The sequence below is a fragment of the Petromyzon marinus genome, chromosome 49 (assembly GCF_048934315.1).
Source record: "Petromyzon marinus isolate PM22_M1 ecotype Great Lakes invasive population chromosome 49, UKy_Petmar_22M1.pri1.0, whole genome shotgun sequence".
Classification (NCBI taxonomy): Eukaryota; Metazoa; Chordata; class Hyperoartia; order Petromyzontiformes; family Petromyzontidae; genus Petromyzon; species Petromyzon marinus.
The window spans coordinates 1885507-1904976 of NC_133715.1; the positions used below are offsets into that span (position 1 = coordinate 1885507).

At 50.4% G+C, this 19470-nt stretch overlaps 1 protein-coding gene across 1 annotated transcript in view; it reads right to left on the minus strand.

Moving 5' to 3' along the window:
• The window catches only part of CUL5 (cullin 5), a 33891-nt gene extending 14514 nt beyond the window's left edge, over positions 1-19377 (minus strand). The window contains exons 1-13 of the mRNA XM_032972846.2: positions 19268-19377; positions 13499-13608; positions 10649-10748; positions 9286-9462; positions 8275-8416; positions 7115-7260; positions 6294-6374; positions 5626-5719; positions 4106-4236; positions 3743-3850; positions 3062-3126; positions 1816-1948; positions 943-1074 (exon numbers count right to left, since the gene is read on the minus strand). Coding sequence (XP_032828737.1) covers positions 943-1074; positions 1816-1948; positions 3062-3126; positions 3743-3850; positions 4106-4236; positions 5626-5719; positions 6294-6374; positions 7115-7260; positions 8275-8416; positions 9286-9462; positions 10649-10748; positions 13499-13608; positions 19268-19291 — 1443 coding nt within the window. The 5' untranslated portion in view covers positions 19292-19377. The remainder of the gene's footprint in view (positions 1-942; positions 1075-1815; positions 1949-3061; positions 3127-3742; positions 3851-4105; positions 4237-5625; positions 5720-6293; positions 6375-7114; positions 7261-8274; positions 8417-9285; positions 9463-10648; positions 10749-13498; positions 13609-19267) is intronic.
• Positions 19378-19470: the final 93 nt, after the last annotated feature.

A 19470-nucleotide genomic window follows, 5' to 3' on the forward strand; every position in this document is an offset into this window, starting at 1 on the left:
CTTAAGTCGCTTCTGCAAACGCAGGGGTCTCTTGCCAGTGACACAAGTCAGAATTATTTCAGAATCGGAATGTTTATTTAGACTGGAGGAATTCGATGAGCTATAAAGATGTCAAGTAGGGGGAGGTCAGGACGTAATAACAATAAACAATACAATAACATGATAGGCTTGCAAAGTATAGGAAAGGTAAAGATATCACAATCGAAATAACATAGACGCACGTTTCTAAATGTGGAGGGAAAAAGCGGAGGACACGGAGAAAAAATCCACGTGACCACGGGGAGAACAGTACAGATATACAGCAGTGTCAGGATCGAACCACCGACCCTCTGCATACCAGGCGAGGAAGGTACCATCTCGCCACCATGGTACCCCTTAAATAAGTAAACAGGAGTTGAAAGTATTCCCTTCTGGCACCGGATTGGTGCGCGGCCAAGGTGCTTGCTGTGACGGATATAAATATCGTTTGCGGGCCGCTTTGAAGCGAGACACGAAGCCGTGTGAAGTCGTGGGCTGTGGGTGTCTGACTCCAGCCCCATGGCACACAGGCCTCGGGGAAGCAAGGATTTGTGGGTCATGGAGAGTGCGAAATTCTCAAACCCGCTGGGATGTGGGGTGGACTGTAGATGGCAGTACAGCAAGTTAGTTCGTGATCCCGGATATGCAGAGCTTTTGTACGTTATCCCCTCATATGTTTGTGTTCTCTCCGGGCACTCTGGTGTCTTTTATAGAAAGCAAAACACTCCTCAGACATAAACTGACCAAACCTCTCAATGCACCAGCTGTACACGTGGCCACTCAACTGTAACTCTATATACAGCTTTCTCACCTCTCTCTCCCTTATCTATCTCTTAACGACAGCTCTCTCATCGCCATGGGGAGGAGAGCAGGTGGGCGGGAATGCGAGCGGGCGGGTGAGTAAGCGGGTGGACAAGTGCTCACCCTCAGCCACTCCACCATGTTCTCCTCGGTCTCGCTGTCAGCCGAAATGTCGAGGATGAGCCGTCGCGTCAGATGTGCCTTATGGTAGCGCATGAACACGTCCTTGTTCTGCACGTACTTCAGCACCAGCAGCTGTGGGAAGAGGCAAGAGGGGACAGCCCATTACCGAAACGCCAGCCCCGCCACGCCCATCCCTGCATCTCCACGCTCGCACCCCACTCATCCTTGTGTCCGCGTAGCATGCGGCTGCCTACAGGTTTAACTACAGCTGAAATAACAAGAACATGCAACCGGCAAACACCACACGCTTTCGTTTTGTAGACATGGGTGTAGGTGGTGTCTGTGGCTAAATCGGCCCAAATACATCTTGAGCATCAGATCTTATAGGTGAAACAATGTTGAGCCTGAACATGGAGAGGAGAGCGAGTCGAAGGAAGCGGGGTGTGAGAGAGGAGAGGGATGAGTCAGAGAGAGAGAGGGCGGAGAGTGAATTAGCGCAAGAGGAGAGTGTAGAGGGCATTTGAACGTGTGAGGGTTTACGTTTATATGGCTGCTATAGAGTTCCACATCATAGGCCACTTCATTTAGCTATCACATTTGTGGCCAGGTGGCTTCTGAAAAAGAGACACATTGTTAAGTGGGCCTTAGCTGGTAAAATAAAAAAATAGTTTAATAGTTTTACGTCAGAGACAGGCCGCCCGGCCCCCTCCTGCCTGGCCCCCGGCCCCCACCTGACCCCCACTTAGCCCCCCCGCCCGGCCCCCACCCAGCCCCCACCCGGCACCCACCTGACCCCCACATTGCCCCTGCATGACCCCCGCCCTGGCCCCAGCCCAACCCCTGCCCGGTCCCCACCGCCGCCACGCTCCTCACCACTTCTCTGAGCTTGGCGTCGATCTCCTCGGACGTGAGCTTCTTGCTGAGCGGAGTCTTGCGCAGCAGCATGTCGCAGTAGTTCGCCAGCAGCTCGGGGCACTTGCTCTCGGGCTGCGTCTTGGAGCTGAGCCTGGGGCACCGGCCACGCGTGTGGCGTTACACGAGTCCCACGAATACCACACGAGTCCCACGAATACCAGAGTCCTCAAGTCCGCAAGTCCCTGGGGGACTGCGTTCAAGGGCAGCGGGGAGCCGCGCTCTCGGCACCGGTGCCGACACGGCCATTGTGAACCCCCAAAAGCCTTCACCAATCCACAACTGAACTGCAATAAGTGAGGTCAAATAACCCCCACGGCGTCAAGAGGTCCTCATCCAGCAGTGGAGTGACAGAAGGGCTGTACTTGTAAACCTTGTTTATTTATTATATCTGGGAAAGCCTCGCTGAGTATCAAGACTCTCTTCAGATGGGTCCTGCATTAGAACGTTCGGCCAATTCATTATGAAGGAGTGTTTTTCTTTCAGGCCATCATCCAGCAGTCAATTGATACAATGGAGAGAGACGTGCAGAGCCACGGCTGGGACTGCAGAATCTCAGTGGTGCTGGCTCAGCAGCCCTACCATGATCATTATGAACCCACCAATGAGACACACACCTAGACCTGAACAAGATATCTCAAGAGATGCCATCCCATAGGCTTCGACACAGCCTTTATGGATCTGCTGAGAGATACACTCAGTGCATTCAAACGCAGGAACTCAAAGGTTCTGGCTCAATGGTTGGACGTGGCCACTGAGAATCACCTAAACCACCCCCAAATCTCCTCCAGACAGCAATAGACGAGCCTATAGTGAACTAAACTATTTTTATTAATTTATAGCAGCCAAATACTCTCAACGCATGTTTTAAAATGTGGAAGGAAAAACCGGAGGACCTGGAGAAAAATCCATGTGACCACCACGTGGAGATATATAGCAGGCGTCAAGGTCGGGATCAAACCCACGACCTCCTGTATACCAGGTGAGGTAGTTAACACATCACCACCTTGGTGTCACCATATTATTTCTTATATCATAGTTTAAATGCAGGCTCAGTTTCCTTCTGGAAAAGTTTTAGGTGCTTAGAAAATGTGGTGAACCATGAGTATAACTCTCTGATAACCGAATGCCGGATAGTAGAGCTTTTGCTGTAGTTGTTCTCCATAAGTCCCAGAGGACACACTGAGGCTGCCTGCGGCTCCCTCACCCTTTCTGTTTGCTGGGCAGCTCCAGCTTGAAGATGGTGGCGTCGTTCACCACCGCCTTGTAGGCCTGCAGGGGCAGAGCGAGAGGGAGGAAGAGAGAGAGAGAGCGAAGAAGTGCTCTCGGGGGACTGCAGCTAACGGGAGACGCGAGACTCTCTGAGAATAAATAAACCAATGACTGACAGCCACCGTAGAGAGATGTCGATGTAAAGATGTCCAGCCCTACTGTCAATTCACTGCTGCCCGAGGGCTTCACCACGTCGGTCGGTGCGGGTTTAAGGCACAGAGGATGGACGTGGAAGCGCAGAAGTATACAGCACAATAATGGATTTGCTGCACTGCCCGTCTGGTGGCCACCACGTAGCCATATAGCACGTGTTATGCATGGTGGTCACCCCACCAGGCACTATCCAGGCACAACACCTGCTTAGCTTCCGAGATGTAACGAGATCGGGTGCATTCGAGGTCGTTTGGTCATAGACGACGTATCGATCAACTCACAGTCCAAACTTGGCAGGACCCTCCTGCAAAAAAAGAGTCGTGAGACTCAGTGAGGTTTACCTGGATACACATGCATCACCATGAAATCATTTGACAACAAAGTCAGAGCCCGTTGATACGAGGAGTGTCTATAATTATAGCGAGATTTAAATTAATGACTTGGGAGTCAATGAATGACTGACCTTGTCCCGGGCTGTAAGGAAGCGCGGGTCGTCCCGGAACGCGTCCTTCACCAGGCGGCTGAAGCGGTGGAAAAGCATCAACAGCTGCTCCACGTACTTCTCAGAGTCCTGCAAAAAGCAAAGACAAAGATTACCCCGTGTAGCCTTAACAGACTGTTGGGACAAGCCGCTCATTCTCCTGCTCGCTGAGCATCCGCCAGGTGGGGTATCTACGCTGGAGACGAGCGAGCTGCGGCTGAACGGCATCGCGCATCGCTGGTGTCGCAGACACAGCTACCTCGCGAGCTCGCGCGGGAGGAGGAGGAGCCTGGGGGACAAGGCCCGAGCCACGAGCGGATGGCGAGGAAGGGACCCGGTGCTCACCGTGGTGATGGACTCGGCCGTGGCGACCATGTCTGCCAGGCCGGCGCTCACAATGTGCTCCTCCAGATCCTTGAGCATGGGTTCGATCCCCGCGGGAACTCGGTCCATCAGCTGGAACATGAGTTGAAGTTCTGTGGGGAGTGGGGGAGCGGAGAGGGGGATGGGGGAGGGACGGATGGATGTGTGAGTGTGAGTCGGGGGAGCGATTGTGTAGTGAAATAAGAACAGGCTTTACCCTTTCTGGCAAAAGCGCAGGAGGTGCTAAGATGTTTAAATTCCAAATAGTCACCTATTGCAAGGCATCAAGTCTGCAATAACCACACATTCATGTGACAAAACGTGCAAACAAATATGCTCTGATAATATATGCAATGCCTTTAAAACTGATTGGCCTGCACCAGAGACAGCATTATTTATGGTCCCATAGAGATTGTGTAGTGGTTGATGAACTGCTGATCAGCGCAGGCTGGTGGTCAGTGGGGAGCGGTAGTTAAAGTCCCGCTCATTTCCAACACCAGTGACGAATATCTGAACCGGTCCTGGGCCTACCTCACGTAAACTCAGCCTCAAATGAGTACCTGGTGTAATGTGATGAACATTGCCACGAGGGTGACAAAGGCAGTCGGGCGTGGTGCTGGCCACCCACCCCCACGTGTGCTGTGCCGACCTTCATAGGTGCTCTCTACAGCACTTGCCCCAAGACTATACGGGGATCTTTGTCTTTATATCATCTCTATATTATATTATAGTGCTTGTAAAACAAAAACAACGATCCCCAATGCAGCCGTTAAACGTAATGATCAGTGGTTTGTGTAAACTGCATCTCACAATGCTGTACAATCCTCAACACATGTAGGTCGTATGTATTAAAGATGTTTTTTAGCCAATTAGTGAGTGTGTATACATGTGGGAGGAAGCAAGATCACCTGGAGAAGACCTATACGTGCGAGGGGAGAACAGACTAGTGGGGCAATACGTTCAGTATTAACCCTTTCCCATTCCGATGATGTACATGTACGTCATCAATTTTTATTCCGATTCGGAAGAAAAACATCTTCAGATCGGAAGATGTATCGAGACTCCCATAAGGCCATGCAGGATGACGTGTGGCAGTTTGGCACCGGCTATCGTAGAGTGCATTAGTGTCGCTACGGTTCTCTGCGGTGAGTACAATTTCTTTAAAAACTACGCTACACATCTCTAAATAAAATTAACGCTGAACCGCTTGTGCATTCCGAGATTCATCGGTGAACGGGACACCCACCACCCTGCAACCTGCAGACGTCTTGGAATGGGTTAAGGGTTAATAAGCGCACCACGTCCGGCCACCTTTGTGTCCCCAATGCTGATGTTTACACGGAAAACTAGGAACTCGTTTAAGCCTGAGTCGATGCAGGGGAGGCCCAGAACCAGTTCTTTCGTCACTGATATTAGCTGCGTTTGGGAATTTAACTCAGGTCGCCGGGTTGGTAGCGCAGTGCATCCGTATGCGTGTGTGTGTACGTGTGTCTGGCACTCACTCTCTGTCTCGTTGGCTTTGATCATGCCCGAGCACTCAGCCAGGATGGTCTCCTTGAAGGACGTGACGAGTGCGTTGACACAGCAATCCACCAGCTGACAACAAATACAAAGATCCCCCGTTAAGCCTGAACATACTGTTAGGGAAAGTGCTGTTAGCGAGTAGCACCTATAAAGGCCGGCATGGCACACGAGGGGGTAAGTTGGCATGACCACGCCCCGTGGCTGCCTTTGTCTCCCTAGTGGTGACATTTACGACACACCGCACTAGGTACTAATTTGAGACCGAGTCAACCTTGGCCCAGGACTGGGTTCAGATAATCGTCACTGGTTTTGGCCGTGAGCGGGAATCGAACTCGGGTCACCGGGTTAGTAGCGCAGCTGCCACACACACGCAATAGCAGTTGCATTGCATGTGTTTTTTCAGCTATGGAAAAAGAAAAAAAAACAGAGAACTCGGAGGAAACCCATGCTGAACATGGGGAGAACATACAAACTCCACACATAAAGGTGCCCGAGTTTGAAATCAACCCTCGGAACTTCTGGCTAAGGCATGAGTGCGGCCTCTGCACCGCCACCTCTGCACCGCCACCCTCTGCACCAACACCTCTGCACCAACACCTCTGCACCGCCACCCTCGCTGCCATGAACTGACACTCGCAGAACTCACCGCCTGCACGGAGTTGCAATCTTTCCGCGTCTCCAGGTATCGCAGCGCTCTCTGCTCCTCCTCTTTCAGTTTGGCATCAGCCTGAGGTTGCGCGCACGCATGCACACACACAAGGGGGCAGCACACGTTAGAAGACACGTCACAAGGAGTAGCAGACAGTATAGGGCACTTCATTCGGATGCACTTCTGCGGCCGTCTAGACCGCTCTTCCTTACAATATTACGAAGCTACTGGAGATATGCACTTTTAAATCTTATGTTGAAAACAATATTTTTAGAACTGCCTTTTGTGTTAAGTTAGTTGTCCTTCCCCAACATCTCCGATTAGCACGGTTGGCTACGTATGGTGCGAAAGAAGTTCAACATACATACATTTGTGATCTCTGTTTATAAGCAGGCGAGAAAGCCCGTTGGCTAGTGCTTGGATGGGCGACCACCACACACAAATAAGTTGCCATCAGGCTGTGGGGCTCGAGCTGACAAAAGTAACAAGTGCAGCGAAATCCATTGTTGTACTGTATCTAAACTATTTTTCTGTTACCAGGTAAGGCCCACTGAGCTATACAGGCTTTTTGTCAGACGTGACCTGGCCATAAATTATAGCTCAATGAAGTGGCTTATTATATCAGCCAAATATTCTAAACGTATGTTGATTTAAAATGTGGAGTCAGCACTGCACCACCCTGCTGCCAATACGATTTTGAAATACGTTCGGAACTCGACTGGCAGCCAGCATAAACAGTCTAGCTCGTCCTGCACCCAACTCCCCCCCCCCCATCCCCTCCGCGTGACCGGGGGAACCCCCACGGCATTACGACGCACGTATTTCATGAAGTTCTGCACGCCGTTCTGCTGCAGGTACGCCGGCGCCTGGGTGCGGTAGAACGTGTCGGTGGCATCCAGGTACGCCTTCTCAAAGTTCTCCCTGTAAATCTGCAGCCGGTCCTCGGCGTTTGAACACAGGTTGACTGCATACACACACACACACACGCAACATGTGCCACCAAGCAGCAGTGAGGTCACCGTGCTGCCTGTACTGGGCCACGTGGCTCACTTGTTCTCTGGCTCACTCGAGCACCAGGCCGCTCATCTGCCCACTCTTACTCGCCCACATTCTCCCACTGTCCCATCCCCTGACCATGCGACTCCCCAACCATTCACTTGCTCTCCCCCTCACCAAATAATCCACTTCCCACTTTTTTGCCAAAACATCACAACACCTCTTTTTTCCAGCTCTCCCTCTCACCCACTCTCCTGTAACCCACTACCCATCTCTCACAACCACTCTCCTGTAACACACTCCCCATCTCTCCCTCTCTCACCCACACTCCTGTAACCCTCTCCTGTAACCCACTCTCCTGTAAGCATGCCCCATCTCTCCCTCTCCCACCCACTCTCCCGTAACTTACTTCCTGTAACCCACTCTCCTGTAACACACTCCCCATCTCTCCCAACCACTTTCCTGTAACCCACTCCCCATCTTTCACAACCACTCTCCTGTAACACACTCCCCATCTCTCCCTCTCTCACCCACTCTCCTGTAACCCACTCTCCTGTAACCCACTCTCCTGTAAGCATGCCCCATCTCTCACAACCACTCTCCTGTAACACACTCCCCATCTCTCACAACCACTCTCCTGTAACACACTCCCCATCTCTCCCAACCAGTCTCCTGTAACACACTCCCCATCTCTCCCAACCACTCTCCTGTAACACACTCCCCAACTCTCCCAACCACTCTCCTGTAACACACTATCATCTCTCCCTCTCTCACCCACTCTCCTGTAACCCACTCTCCTGTAAGCATGCCCCATCTCTTCCACCCACTCTCCTGTAACACACTCCCCATCTCTCCCAACCAGTCTCCTGTAACACACTCCCCATCTCTCCCTCTCTCACCCACTCTCCTGTAACCCACGCCCCATCTTTTTCTCTCCCACCCACGCTCCTGTAACCCACACCCCAGCTCTCCCTCCTCGCACCGTAGGACTCGCGCACGCCGATGACGAGCTGCGAGTCGAAGGCTTCGCCCAGGCGCTCCGAGTGCACGAGTTTCATGGCGCTGTCCTGGAGGCGCCCCTTGATGTTGGAGAAGATGGATTCATTCCACGTATCCAGCATTAGCTGTGCAGCAGAGCGTGGGGGGGGGGGGGGGGGAGACGGCGAGGAGATGCAACGTGAGTCGGTTACGACTAGACCCATGGCAAAACCGATCTTCACGCAGCATCAAGCGAAACTGTTGTCGAAAACTTAGGTTCTAATCCTGACCTGGGTGAATACCTCCAATGGGTTTCACAAATGCCGGGTCTGACACGCACTGTGCTAGCAATGCTAAAACCTCAAGATTGGTTCTGGATTTCAGCCGTTAGTGATTAAATAAGTTTGGTCCGTCTTGCTTGTTTTGACCAACAGCTGAGAGTAAACATATACTTACACAACTCTTTGTAAATTTACTGCTGGATGAGGTCCTCCCTAGCACTGGTCAGTGCTGTTTGGTAAAGGTGGGGGGCAGATAGTTGCGCATAGTACAGTATAATAGATTTTGCTGCACTGCCCTCTGCTGAAAACTTATCCCCGAGCAACCTATAATACCCGTGTTGTGAACGGTGATCACCCATCCAAGCACTATCCAGGATAAATCCTTCCTATCTATAAATATCGAAATAAATCGGTTACACTCCATGTGCTTAGTTCACAGGCAAAAGTAAACCATTATCATATTGTTACCACAAATCGAGAAGGCCTACGTCTTACAATGACAAATCCAACCCAATCAACACTCAAGACTCACGAACCACCACACACACATCGGCGATTCAAGAGCCGATTTTAAATTAACGAAAAACCACACCGCCACGAAACAACTCGAGCAAGCAAGAGCGTCCACCAATCGCGATGCGGGGGCGAGGAAGGGGGGCGGGGCGAGGGGGGGGCAGAAGGGGAAGGCCCCCGCAGGGGGGTAGCGGGGGAGGGGGTTGGCGGGGGGCACGCACCTTGCGCACGAGGCTATCCTCGGTGCTCGCCTTGCGAGCCGTGCTCTGCTTGCCCAGCAGCGCCGCCTCCAGCTGGCAGAAGGGCTTGGGCAGGATGTCGCACTGCGTGAAGAACTTGCGCCACTCCCCAATGTAGGCCTTGAGCAGTGCTGAGTCATCCTGGTGGCTGAGCACACGCTGTGGGCGGAGAGCAACGAGCGTCACCCAGAATTAAAATCTTCGTTTCGTCTGGAGAAATCCGATGAGCTATGAAGCTCTTTCTCGCAGATTTCCAGTAGGCAGGGGTCAGAAAGTGACAACAACAATGCAAATAACTATGGAAGAATGTAAAGTATAGGAAAGGTAAGCAAGTCAGTAAAAGTAATGTAAGTAAATAAGTTCAAATTGCATAAGAAACTGATGCAGTCATCGACGTTCTCGCAAAAATAAAGGTGCAGCCCTGCAATTTGTTGCTAACGCCACTGCTGGCAATAAGGGCCTCCACTAGAGGCCGTTCTTAAGAGAGCTCCTGCAGCGGGTATTCGGTCTGCTCTTCCACGCTGGCCAGTACCGTCTTCGGAAAGATGGCCCACCACACACACTAAGTCGCTTGACCGGCACCTCCGCGCGTGGGTCGAGCGACGGTCAGCGACGCCGCCGAGTGGTGGAAACGCCACGGCGGTGTTAAAGCGGACAGGGGGACCCGGTTTTCCTTGCCCAGACAACGGCAGCAAGCGTGGACCTCACACTAGGTGTTGCTCATCCTGTCGCGGGTTTTTTTTTTTTGGCGTTATCGATAATAATCGCGTGGGAAACAAAACGATTGAAAAAAAATAAAAAGTGTGAATCTTGGTTTGCCACAGGCATCTAAATCTCTGACCGTCAAATTAAATCCAGCCTTGTGTGTGCGAGTTGGTCCGCACGTCCCATGATGTCTGCCGCTGATGCCCAAAGGTGGCTGCTGTTGATGGTTCACGCTGGAGCGTGCCCTGTGCGTGAGGAACGTTCGCGCGAGCCGATCGGTGCGGCCGTTGCTAAAATGTATCTGGATTCGAAGGTCGATTCCATGACTCACGGAATTGATCATTGAATTCTGTAAACCCCAGAGGGATGCTGATGCTACTGCTGATGATATTGATGCTGAGGTATATGGTGATGTTGTTGATGCTGCTGCTGATGATGATTCTGCTACTGCTGCATATACTGATGGTGATGCTGATACGACTGTGATAACATTTCTTATGCTGATGACAATAATACCGCTGCTGCTGCCGATGGTAATAATGCTCACGCTGGAGACAACGATAACGATGATGTCAGATGTGTCATTCCTCGCGTGGGAGACCTGGGAGCCGTGCTGCCGACACTAACGCTTAGCACTTACGGCCTGAGCTTGCCGGATGAAGTCCAGTATGTCCTCCTTCAGCGCTTGGTAGACCTTGGAGGGGCCCTTGTCGTCCCACAGACATACAGCGTGCACGTCCCTGTGAGGACACAGCACGGCCACACACACGTATACAGCCACACACACAAAGTATGGGTTCACACACAAAGTACATACAGTGAGGGAAAAAAGTATTTGATCCCCTGCTGATTTTGTACGTTTGCACACTGACAAAGATATGATCAGTCTATAATTTTAATAGGTTTATTTGAACAGTGAGAGACAATAACAACAAAAAAATCCAGAAAAACGCATGTTTTAATGAGGGAAATAAGTATTTGACCCCCTCTCAATCGGAAAGATTTCTGGCTCCCAGGTGTCTTTTATACAGGTAACGAGCCGAGATTGATTTACATTTTAATGAGGGAAATAAGTATTTGACCCCCTCTCAATCAACGGGCCGAGATTAGGAGCACACTCTTAAAGGGAGTGCTCCTAATCTCAGCTTGTTACCTGTATAAAAGACACCTGTCCACAGAAGCAATCAATCAATCAATCAGATTCCAAACTCTCCACCATGGCCAAGACCAAAGAGCTCTCCAAGGATGTCAGGGACAAGATTGTAGACCTACACAAGGCTGGAATGGGCTACAAAACCATTGCCAAGCAGCTTGGTGAGAAGGTGACAACAGTTGGTGCGATTATTCGCAAATGGAAGAAACACAAAAGAACTGTCAATCTCCCTCGGCCTGGGGCTCCATGCAAGATCTCACCTCGTGGAGTTGCAATGATCATGAGAACGGTGAGGAATCAGCCCAGAACTACATAGGAGGATCTTGTCAATGATCTCAAGGCAGCTGGGATCATAGTCACCAAGAAAACAATTGGTAACACACTACGCCGTGAAGGACTGAAATCCTGCAGCGCCCGCAAGGTCCCCCCTGCTCAAGAAAACACATATACATGCCCGTCTGAAATTTGCCAATGAACATCTGAATGATTCAGAGGACAACTGGGTGAAAGTGTTGTGGTCAGATGAGACCAAAATGGAGCTCTTTGGCATCAACTCAACTCGCCGTGTTTGGAGGAGGAGGAATGCTGCCTATGACCCCAAGAACACCATCCCCACCGTCAAACATGGAGGTGGAAACATTATGCTTTGGGGGTGTTTTTCTGCTAAGGGGACAGGACAACTTCACCGCATCAAAGGGACGATGGACAGGGCCATGTACCGTCAAATCTTGGGTGAGAACCTCCTTCCCTCAGCCAGGGCATTGAAAATGGGTCGTGGATGGGTATTCCAGCATGACAATGACCCAAAACACACGGCCAAGGCAACAAAAGAGTGGCTCAAGAAGAAGCACATTAAGGTCCTGGAGTGGCCTAGCCAGTCTCCAGACCTTAATCCCATAGAAAATCTGTGGAGGGAGCTGAAGGTTCGAGTTGCCAAACGTCAGCCTCGAAACCTTAATGACTTGGAGAAGATCCGCAAAGAGGAGTGGGACAAAATCCCTCCTGAGATGTGTGCAAACCTGGTGCCCAACTACAAGAAACGTCTTACCTCTGTGATTGCCAACAAGGGTTTTGCCACCAAGTATTAAGTCATGTTTTGCAGAGGGGTCAAATACTTATTTCCCTCATTAAAATGCAAATCAATTTTTATATTTTTGACGTGCGTTTTTCTGGATTTTTTGTTGTTATCCTGTCTCTCACTGTTCAAATAAACCTACCATTAAAATTATAGACTGATCATTTCTTTGTCAGTGGGCAAACGTACAAAATCAGCAGGGGATCAAATACTTTTTTCCCTCACTGTACATGCACACAGCACAGCCACACACATATACAACCAAACATGTACACAGAGCATGGGTTCACACACATGTACATACATGCACACAGCACAGCCACACTCATACATACATACAACCAAACATGTACACACAGCATGGGTTCACACATATGTACATACATGCACACAGCACAGTCACACACATACATACAACCAAACATGTACACACAGAGCATGAGTTCACACACATGTGCATACATACACACAGAACAGCCACAGAGACAAAAATCTCCCATATAGCCTGAACAGACTGTTGGGGCAAGGGTTGTTAGCGAGCACTTCTCAAGGCCGGAACAGCACGTGGGGGGTGGGTGATCAGCACCACGCCCGGCCGCTTTTGTTTCCCTAGTGGCAATGTTTACACACCTCACCGGGTACTCATTTGAGGCTAAGTCGACCTAGGGGAGGCCCAGGACCGGTTCAGATAATCGTCACTGGTGTTGTGAGCGGTAATCGAACTGGGGTCGCTAGGTTCGTAGCGCAGCGCGCTAACCGCTACACTACCGCTCCCCACAAACACACACATATACAAGCAAACACGCATGCACACACACACAATGAGCCTAGCAATTATTATTGTGTGCGATACAAAACAACCAACGGCGATGCCTCGACCGCCCCCGCACAGGTGTCAACCGCTGCAAAGCATCTCATGGAGGCCCAGAGCATGAGCTGCGTCTGCGGCGAAAGGCAGACGATTCCACTCTCGGCTGATGAGTTAAGCACCAATCCTGACCATGTGCGGTGGGCCTCTGCCCCCCGCCCCCCCGCCACCGACAAATCGTCATTGATCTAAGTTGATATGATGGATGCGAAATGAACGAGTATGAATGTTGAACGTCTTTCGCCACCGTACGTAGCCAACCGTGCTAATCGGAGGTGCAGGGGAAGGATAACCAAACTAACTCAAGGGAACCCAACCTCCGGCCCTTCACCAAGGCCCCTTTCACTTATTGGTTCCCTGGCCCAGTGTTCGTGCTCACAGCGACGCCACTCACATGAAGAGGTCCTGCCACTGCTGCCGCGTCACAGCCTCCTGCCGCAGCAGCCGCAGCACGATAGGACGCATCACGTCCCATTTGTCCTCGAACTGCAAGGAGCCCTTGTCCTGCCCCACACACAAAAAAAACACACCCACGAATCATATAACAGCCAATGCAACAACAGTTTTGAGTATTGGCGGTTATTAATGTCCACGTGATAAGTAACTTCGTTGAGCTACCATTTGCGGCCAGGTTGCTTCTGAAAAAGAGCTACATAGCTCAGTGGGTCTAACCTGATAAAATAAAAACAGTTTAGTTTACTTTTAGCTTGTGTAAGTGCACAAAGAAGCACGCAGAGGCGCATACCGCATCTGCATTGCACTGATGTAAAAAAAAGTAACGCGTGGATTACAGAACATACACAAATGAGAGAGATGTCATATTGAATGTTAGGAAAAGTGGGCTTGGACAAAACGTGTCCTTGCAAGGTACGATGGCCAGAGATCAGAACTTAACGTCAGAGCAGCAGCCAAGGGAGGGAACGTGCACGATAAAGATGTCCACTGCATGGATGCAGTGACAAAAAATCAGCTCAGGTGTAGGTGCTATAGATTGTGGGTCGGCAACCAAATAAACAAAAATACACATTTTATCAAATTCTGTATAAAAAAAAAACATCAACAAATCAAAAGCTACAATGCATGCAAATAACGTTTAGAAGCAGTCCTTAAAGAGCAGCATTGAGGTCAGCAGGTTGCCGACCTCAATAAGGTCTGAATTGGTCTGTAATAAGGTAGGCACTGAAAAGGGGTTGACAGGTATGCAGCTCTGTGAGATTGCAAAAGCTTGGGAATGCCTTCATCCAGTAGTAGATTGATCAGGGCTGAGGATGATTATAACTTGGCAGGAAGTCCGCGTGGCACTTTGGTTAGAGTGCTCGGATAATAGGGTCTCAATAGGGTCTCAAATGAGTACAACTTCATTGGAAGTCTGCAGTAGTTGTCCCATGGATGCGACAGGCTCCCTTTATGGGAATGCGGAATATGACAACGCTAGCTCGGGCCACCAATTTATAAGAGGATCGCCCAACAACTGTTTGGGCATGTACATTCCTGGCATAAAATAATCAATAGATCAAATTAGGCTAATTTTATTACCATGACACTTTTACATGTGTCAATGTGTCTATATGGAGCTGTGCTTTCCACTGGTGGCACTAAGTGGTGGTAATTCCACGCTCTTGTCACGATCCAAGTGTGTTTATAGGATGATCAACACTGAACTCAGTGGGATAATGATTAGTTGAGTCAACCCCACCTGAGGTGTGATCTCACAACATTAATTCAAGCATCGATCACAGTGCCACCGGGCTAGGGTTAATAAAGTCAGGAATGTACAGAACGCCTTGAGTGATAATTCTGTTGAGAATCTGACTCCACCACAAGGATGTGGAATTCCAATCAATCGGCTCTGGGCTACCATTGGGTCCCGGTTTGTGGCGACACGTTAACTCCCTCGCCTGGTATGCAGGTTGTGGGTTCGATCCCGACCCTGACACCTGCTGTATATTTGGAGTTTGCGTGTCTCTCTCCCCGTGGTTGCGTGGATTTTTATCCGGGTTCTCCGGTTTTCCCCTCCACATTTAGAATCAACATCATGCGTTTAGAGTATTTGTCTGCTATAAATTTCCCCATAAGCCACTTCGTTGAGCTATCATTGTGGCCTGGTATCTTCCAAAAAAAAAGAGATATATAGCTCAGTGGGCCTTATCTGGCCAAATACAAATAGTTGTCGTATGAGCATAAACAGACAAATTACACCCACCACCTACAACTCAGCACTTCGAAGGCAAAGGTTTGTGTGTCAATGTGAGATTTATTTAAACTCTCAATCCCTCTCAAAACTGTTCAGCAGCCAGGAGGTGACAGCACAGCAAGTGGCTTTGTGTACCCAAGAGCGGGAGAATATTTGAGCATTATTCGATTGAACGAGTGTGCATTTCCTCTGAGCATTCTGATTTCCTGATGCATGAAAATCGCTCATTAAAAATTAATTGGTCAAAACTTGCAATGTGTATGTGCCAGTTGCATTAAAATAAAAACCATTACGCGATTCCCTCCTCTTGCGATTCCTGCTTCAAATTACAAAAGTAAATTCCCTTGAAGCTGAGTTCCACGCACTCTGCTACTCGCGACCCACAATGCTACGAATCTCCGCATCCACCAATTTCAGTCCAAATCCAAATGATATTCTATTCTTGTGCATGGCAACATGCGTTGTGGGATGCTATCAGTATGAATGATGCTTTATAAAATGAAGGCAGTATTATAACATGTTCAGGAGCTAAACGCCAATGTCGAGGTCTGCTCGCCAGGAGAGAGTTAAGTGTCGTTTTGCTGTTCCTCCATCGAAGGAGCGCAGACTACGGTGGTTTACTGTATGGTCCATAGTTTGTGTTGCATGGCCACAGTCGCACTATGATGGCTTTTGTCTTTAATTTCCCAATTACGAAGTTGTGTGCATTGGCTAGTTGATGTTCTGATGCGTTTAATGGTCACACCAGTGTCTTCGACGAATGTCAAAGCCAGCGATGTTTGGGTCTCGATTGAGGTGTTTATTATTATTATGGACGTCCCGTGTTGCACCACTCGGTATCGCCAGCGTTCTTCAAAATCTAGGTGAGACTCATTGTTGAGGTCGATAGCAAGAATACGCGTGACGACAAGTAACAGCTGGAGACGGTGCACGTGCGCGGTAACTGCCAAACCGAGACCTCGCGTCTCTCGAACGCAGAGCGCATGACCCCCCACACCCTTCGATCATCGCGTCCATCAGCAGGCGCGTGCGGCGTGTGCCCTCACGATGTGTTTGCAAAGGGAGGCCAGAAAAACAGGGGGAAAGGCGTCTGAGTGTAGTCGCAAGAGCTGCAGGTTGGACAACGCTGCCTCGAGCTGTTTAATGTAAAGGACCGCAGGAATCGACTCCCATAAAGAGAGCCTCGAGGCTCAGTGAGGCTGTCCTGCAAGTGTGATGCAGTAGGGTCATGGTGTTACTGATGAGTCCTGATGACAGCAAGACGAGTGTGAACACAAGTGTGATGCAGTAGGGTCACGGTGTGACTGATGAGTCCTGATGACAGCAAGACGAGTGTGAACACAAGTGTGACGCAGTAGGGTCACGGTGTCAATGAGTCCTGATGAGAGCAAGACGAGTGTGAACACAAGTGTGACGCAGTAGGGTCACAGTGTCACTGATGAGTCCTGATGAGAGCAAGACGAGTGTGAACACAAGTGTGATGCAGTAGGGTCACGGTGTTACTGATGAGTCCTGATGAGAGCAAGACGAGTGTGAACACAAGTGTGATGCAGTAGGGTCACGGTGTGACTGATGAGTCCTGGTAAGAGCAAGACGAGTGTGAACACAAGTGTGATGCAGTAGGGTCACGGTGTCACTGATGAGTCCTGGTAAGAGCAAGACGAGTGTGAACACAAGTGTGATGCAGTAGGGTCACGGTGTTACTGATGAGTCCTGATGAGAGCAAGACGAGTTTGAACACAAGTGTGATGCAGTAGGGTCACGGTGTCACTGATGAGTCCTGGTAAGAGCAAGACGAGTGTGAACACAAGTGTGATGCAGTAGGGTCACGGTGTGACTGATGAGTCCTGATGAGAGCAAGACGAGTGTGAACACAAGTGTGACGCAGTAGGGTCACAGTGTCACTGATGAGTCCTGATGAGAGCAAGACGAGTGTGAACACAAGTGTGATGCAGTAGGGTCACGGTATCACTGATGAGTCCTGGTAAGAGCAAGACGAGTGTGAACACAAGTGTGATGCAGTAGGGTCACGGTGTTACTGATGAGTCCTGATGACAGCAAGACGAGTGTGAACACAAGTGTGATGCAGTAGGGTCACGGTGTTACTGATGAGTCCTGATGAGAGCAAGACGAGTGTGAACACAAGTGTGATGCAGTAGGGTCACGGTGTGACTGATGAGTCCTGGTAAGAGCAAGACGAGTGTGAACACAAGTGTGATGCAGTAGGGTCACGGTGTGACTGATGAGTCCTGATGAGAGCAAGACGAGTGTGAACACAAGTGTGATGCAGTAGGGTCACGGTGTGACTGATGAGTCCTGATAAGAGCAAGACGAGTGTGAACACAAGTGTGATGCAGTAGGGTCACGGTGTGACTGATGAGTCCTGGTAAGAGCAAGACGAGTGTGAACACAAGTGTGATGCAGTAGGGTCACGGTGTCACTGATGAGTCCTGATGACAGCAAGACGAGTGTGAACACAAGTGTGATGCAGTAGGGTCACGGTGTGACTGATGAGTCCTGGTAAGAGCAAGACGAGTGTGAACACAAGTGTGATGCAGTAGGGTCACGGTGTTACTGATGAGTCCTGATGAGAGCAAGACAAGTGTGAACACAAGTGTGATGCAGTAGGGTCACGGTGTGACTGATGAGTCCTGATGAGAGCAAGACGAGTGTGAACACAAGTGTGATGCAGTAGGGTCACGGTGTGACTGATGAGTCCTGGTAAGAGCAAGACGAGTGTGAACACAAGTGTGATGCAGTAGGGTCACGGTGTCACTGATGAGTCCTTATGAGAGCAAGACGAGTGTGAACACAAGTGTGATGCAGTAGGGTCACGGTGTGACTGATGAGTACTGATGAGAGCAAGACGAGTGTGAACACAAGTGTGATGCAGTAGGGTCACGGTGTGACTGATGAGTCCTGATGAGAGCAAGACGAGTGTGAACACAAGTGTGATGCAGTAGGGTCATGGTGTCACTGATGAGTCCTGATGAGAGCAAGACGAGTGTGAACACAAGTGTGATGCAGTAGGGTCACGGTGTGACTGATGAGTCCTGATGAGAGCAAGACGAGTGTGAACACAAGTGTGATGCAGTAGGGTTACGGTGTGACTGATGAGTCCTGGTAAGAGCAAGACGAGTGTGAACACAAGTGTGATGCAGTAGGGTCATGGTGTCACTGATGAGTCCTGATGAGAGCAAGACGAGTGTGAACACAAGTGTGATGCAGTAGGGTCACGGTGTTACTGATGAGTCCTGGTAAGAGCAAGACGAGTGTGAACACAAGTGTGATGCAGTAGGGTCACGGTGTGACTGATGAGTCCTGGTAAGAGCAAGACGAGTGTGAACACAAGTGTGATGCAGTAGGGTCACGGTGTGACTGATGAGTCCTGATGAGAGCAAGACGAGTGTGAACACAAGTGTGATGCAGTAGGGTCACGGTGTGACTGATGAGTCCTGGTAAGAGCAAGACGAGTGTGATGCAGTAGGGTCATGGTGTGACCTATTTCAGTTGTTATTATTCGTATAATCGTTACGCAAAACAACTCAAGGAACGTCACGACTAAATCACGACAACAACAACAAATGAAACCTCCGCCTCCTCTTCAAAGCAGCGGGCACCGCGCGCACGCGCTCGCTCTCAAACACCAACGGCGAGCGCCGATACTCGCAATCACGCAAATGAGTTTTTTTGTTTAACTTTCAAACACCTCAGGATAATTTACAGAAACCAACACATTTCACCGTTCGACCAATGGCGGCCTAGCGCGCGGGCTCGACTAGTTTGAACGAGCAAAACCCCTCCGCTTGACCGCCGCGTCCCGCCATGCGTCGCTCGGGGAATCGTTCCTAACGGGGCTCTCGGGGCAGCCCCCCCACCCCGGCTTTGTTCGCCGGGGGGGCCGCGATCCGTTCGCCGCGAGCTTCCCCCCTCCCTCGCCGTCTACCGCCGAGGCGACGACTCGCTTACCTTCAGCATATTCGGAGCCGCCATGTCTGCCGGCCGAGTCTCGCGAGAGCGCGGTGGGGGTGGTGGTAGCGGGGGTGGGGGGAAGTCTCGCGAGAACTCGGGATTCACGGGGCCCACGGAGCGACTGATGAGTTCCGATGCGGGCGAGACCGATATTGACACGCGTGTGGTGTAGCAGGGCTCACGGTGTAACCAGGGGCGGA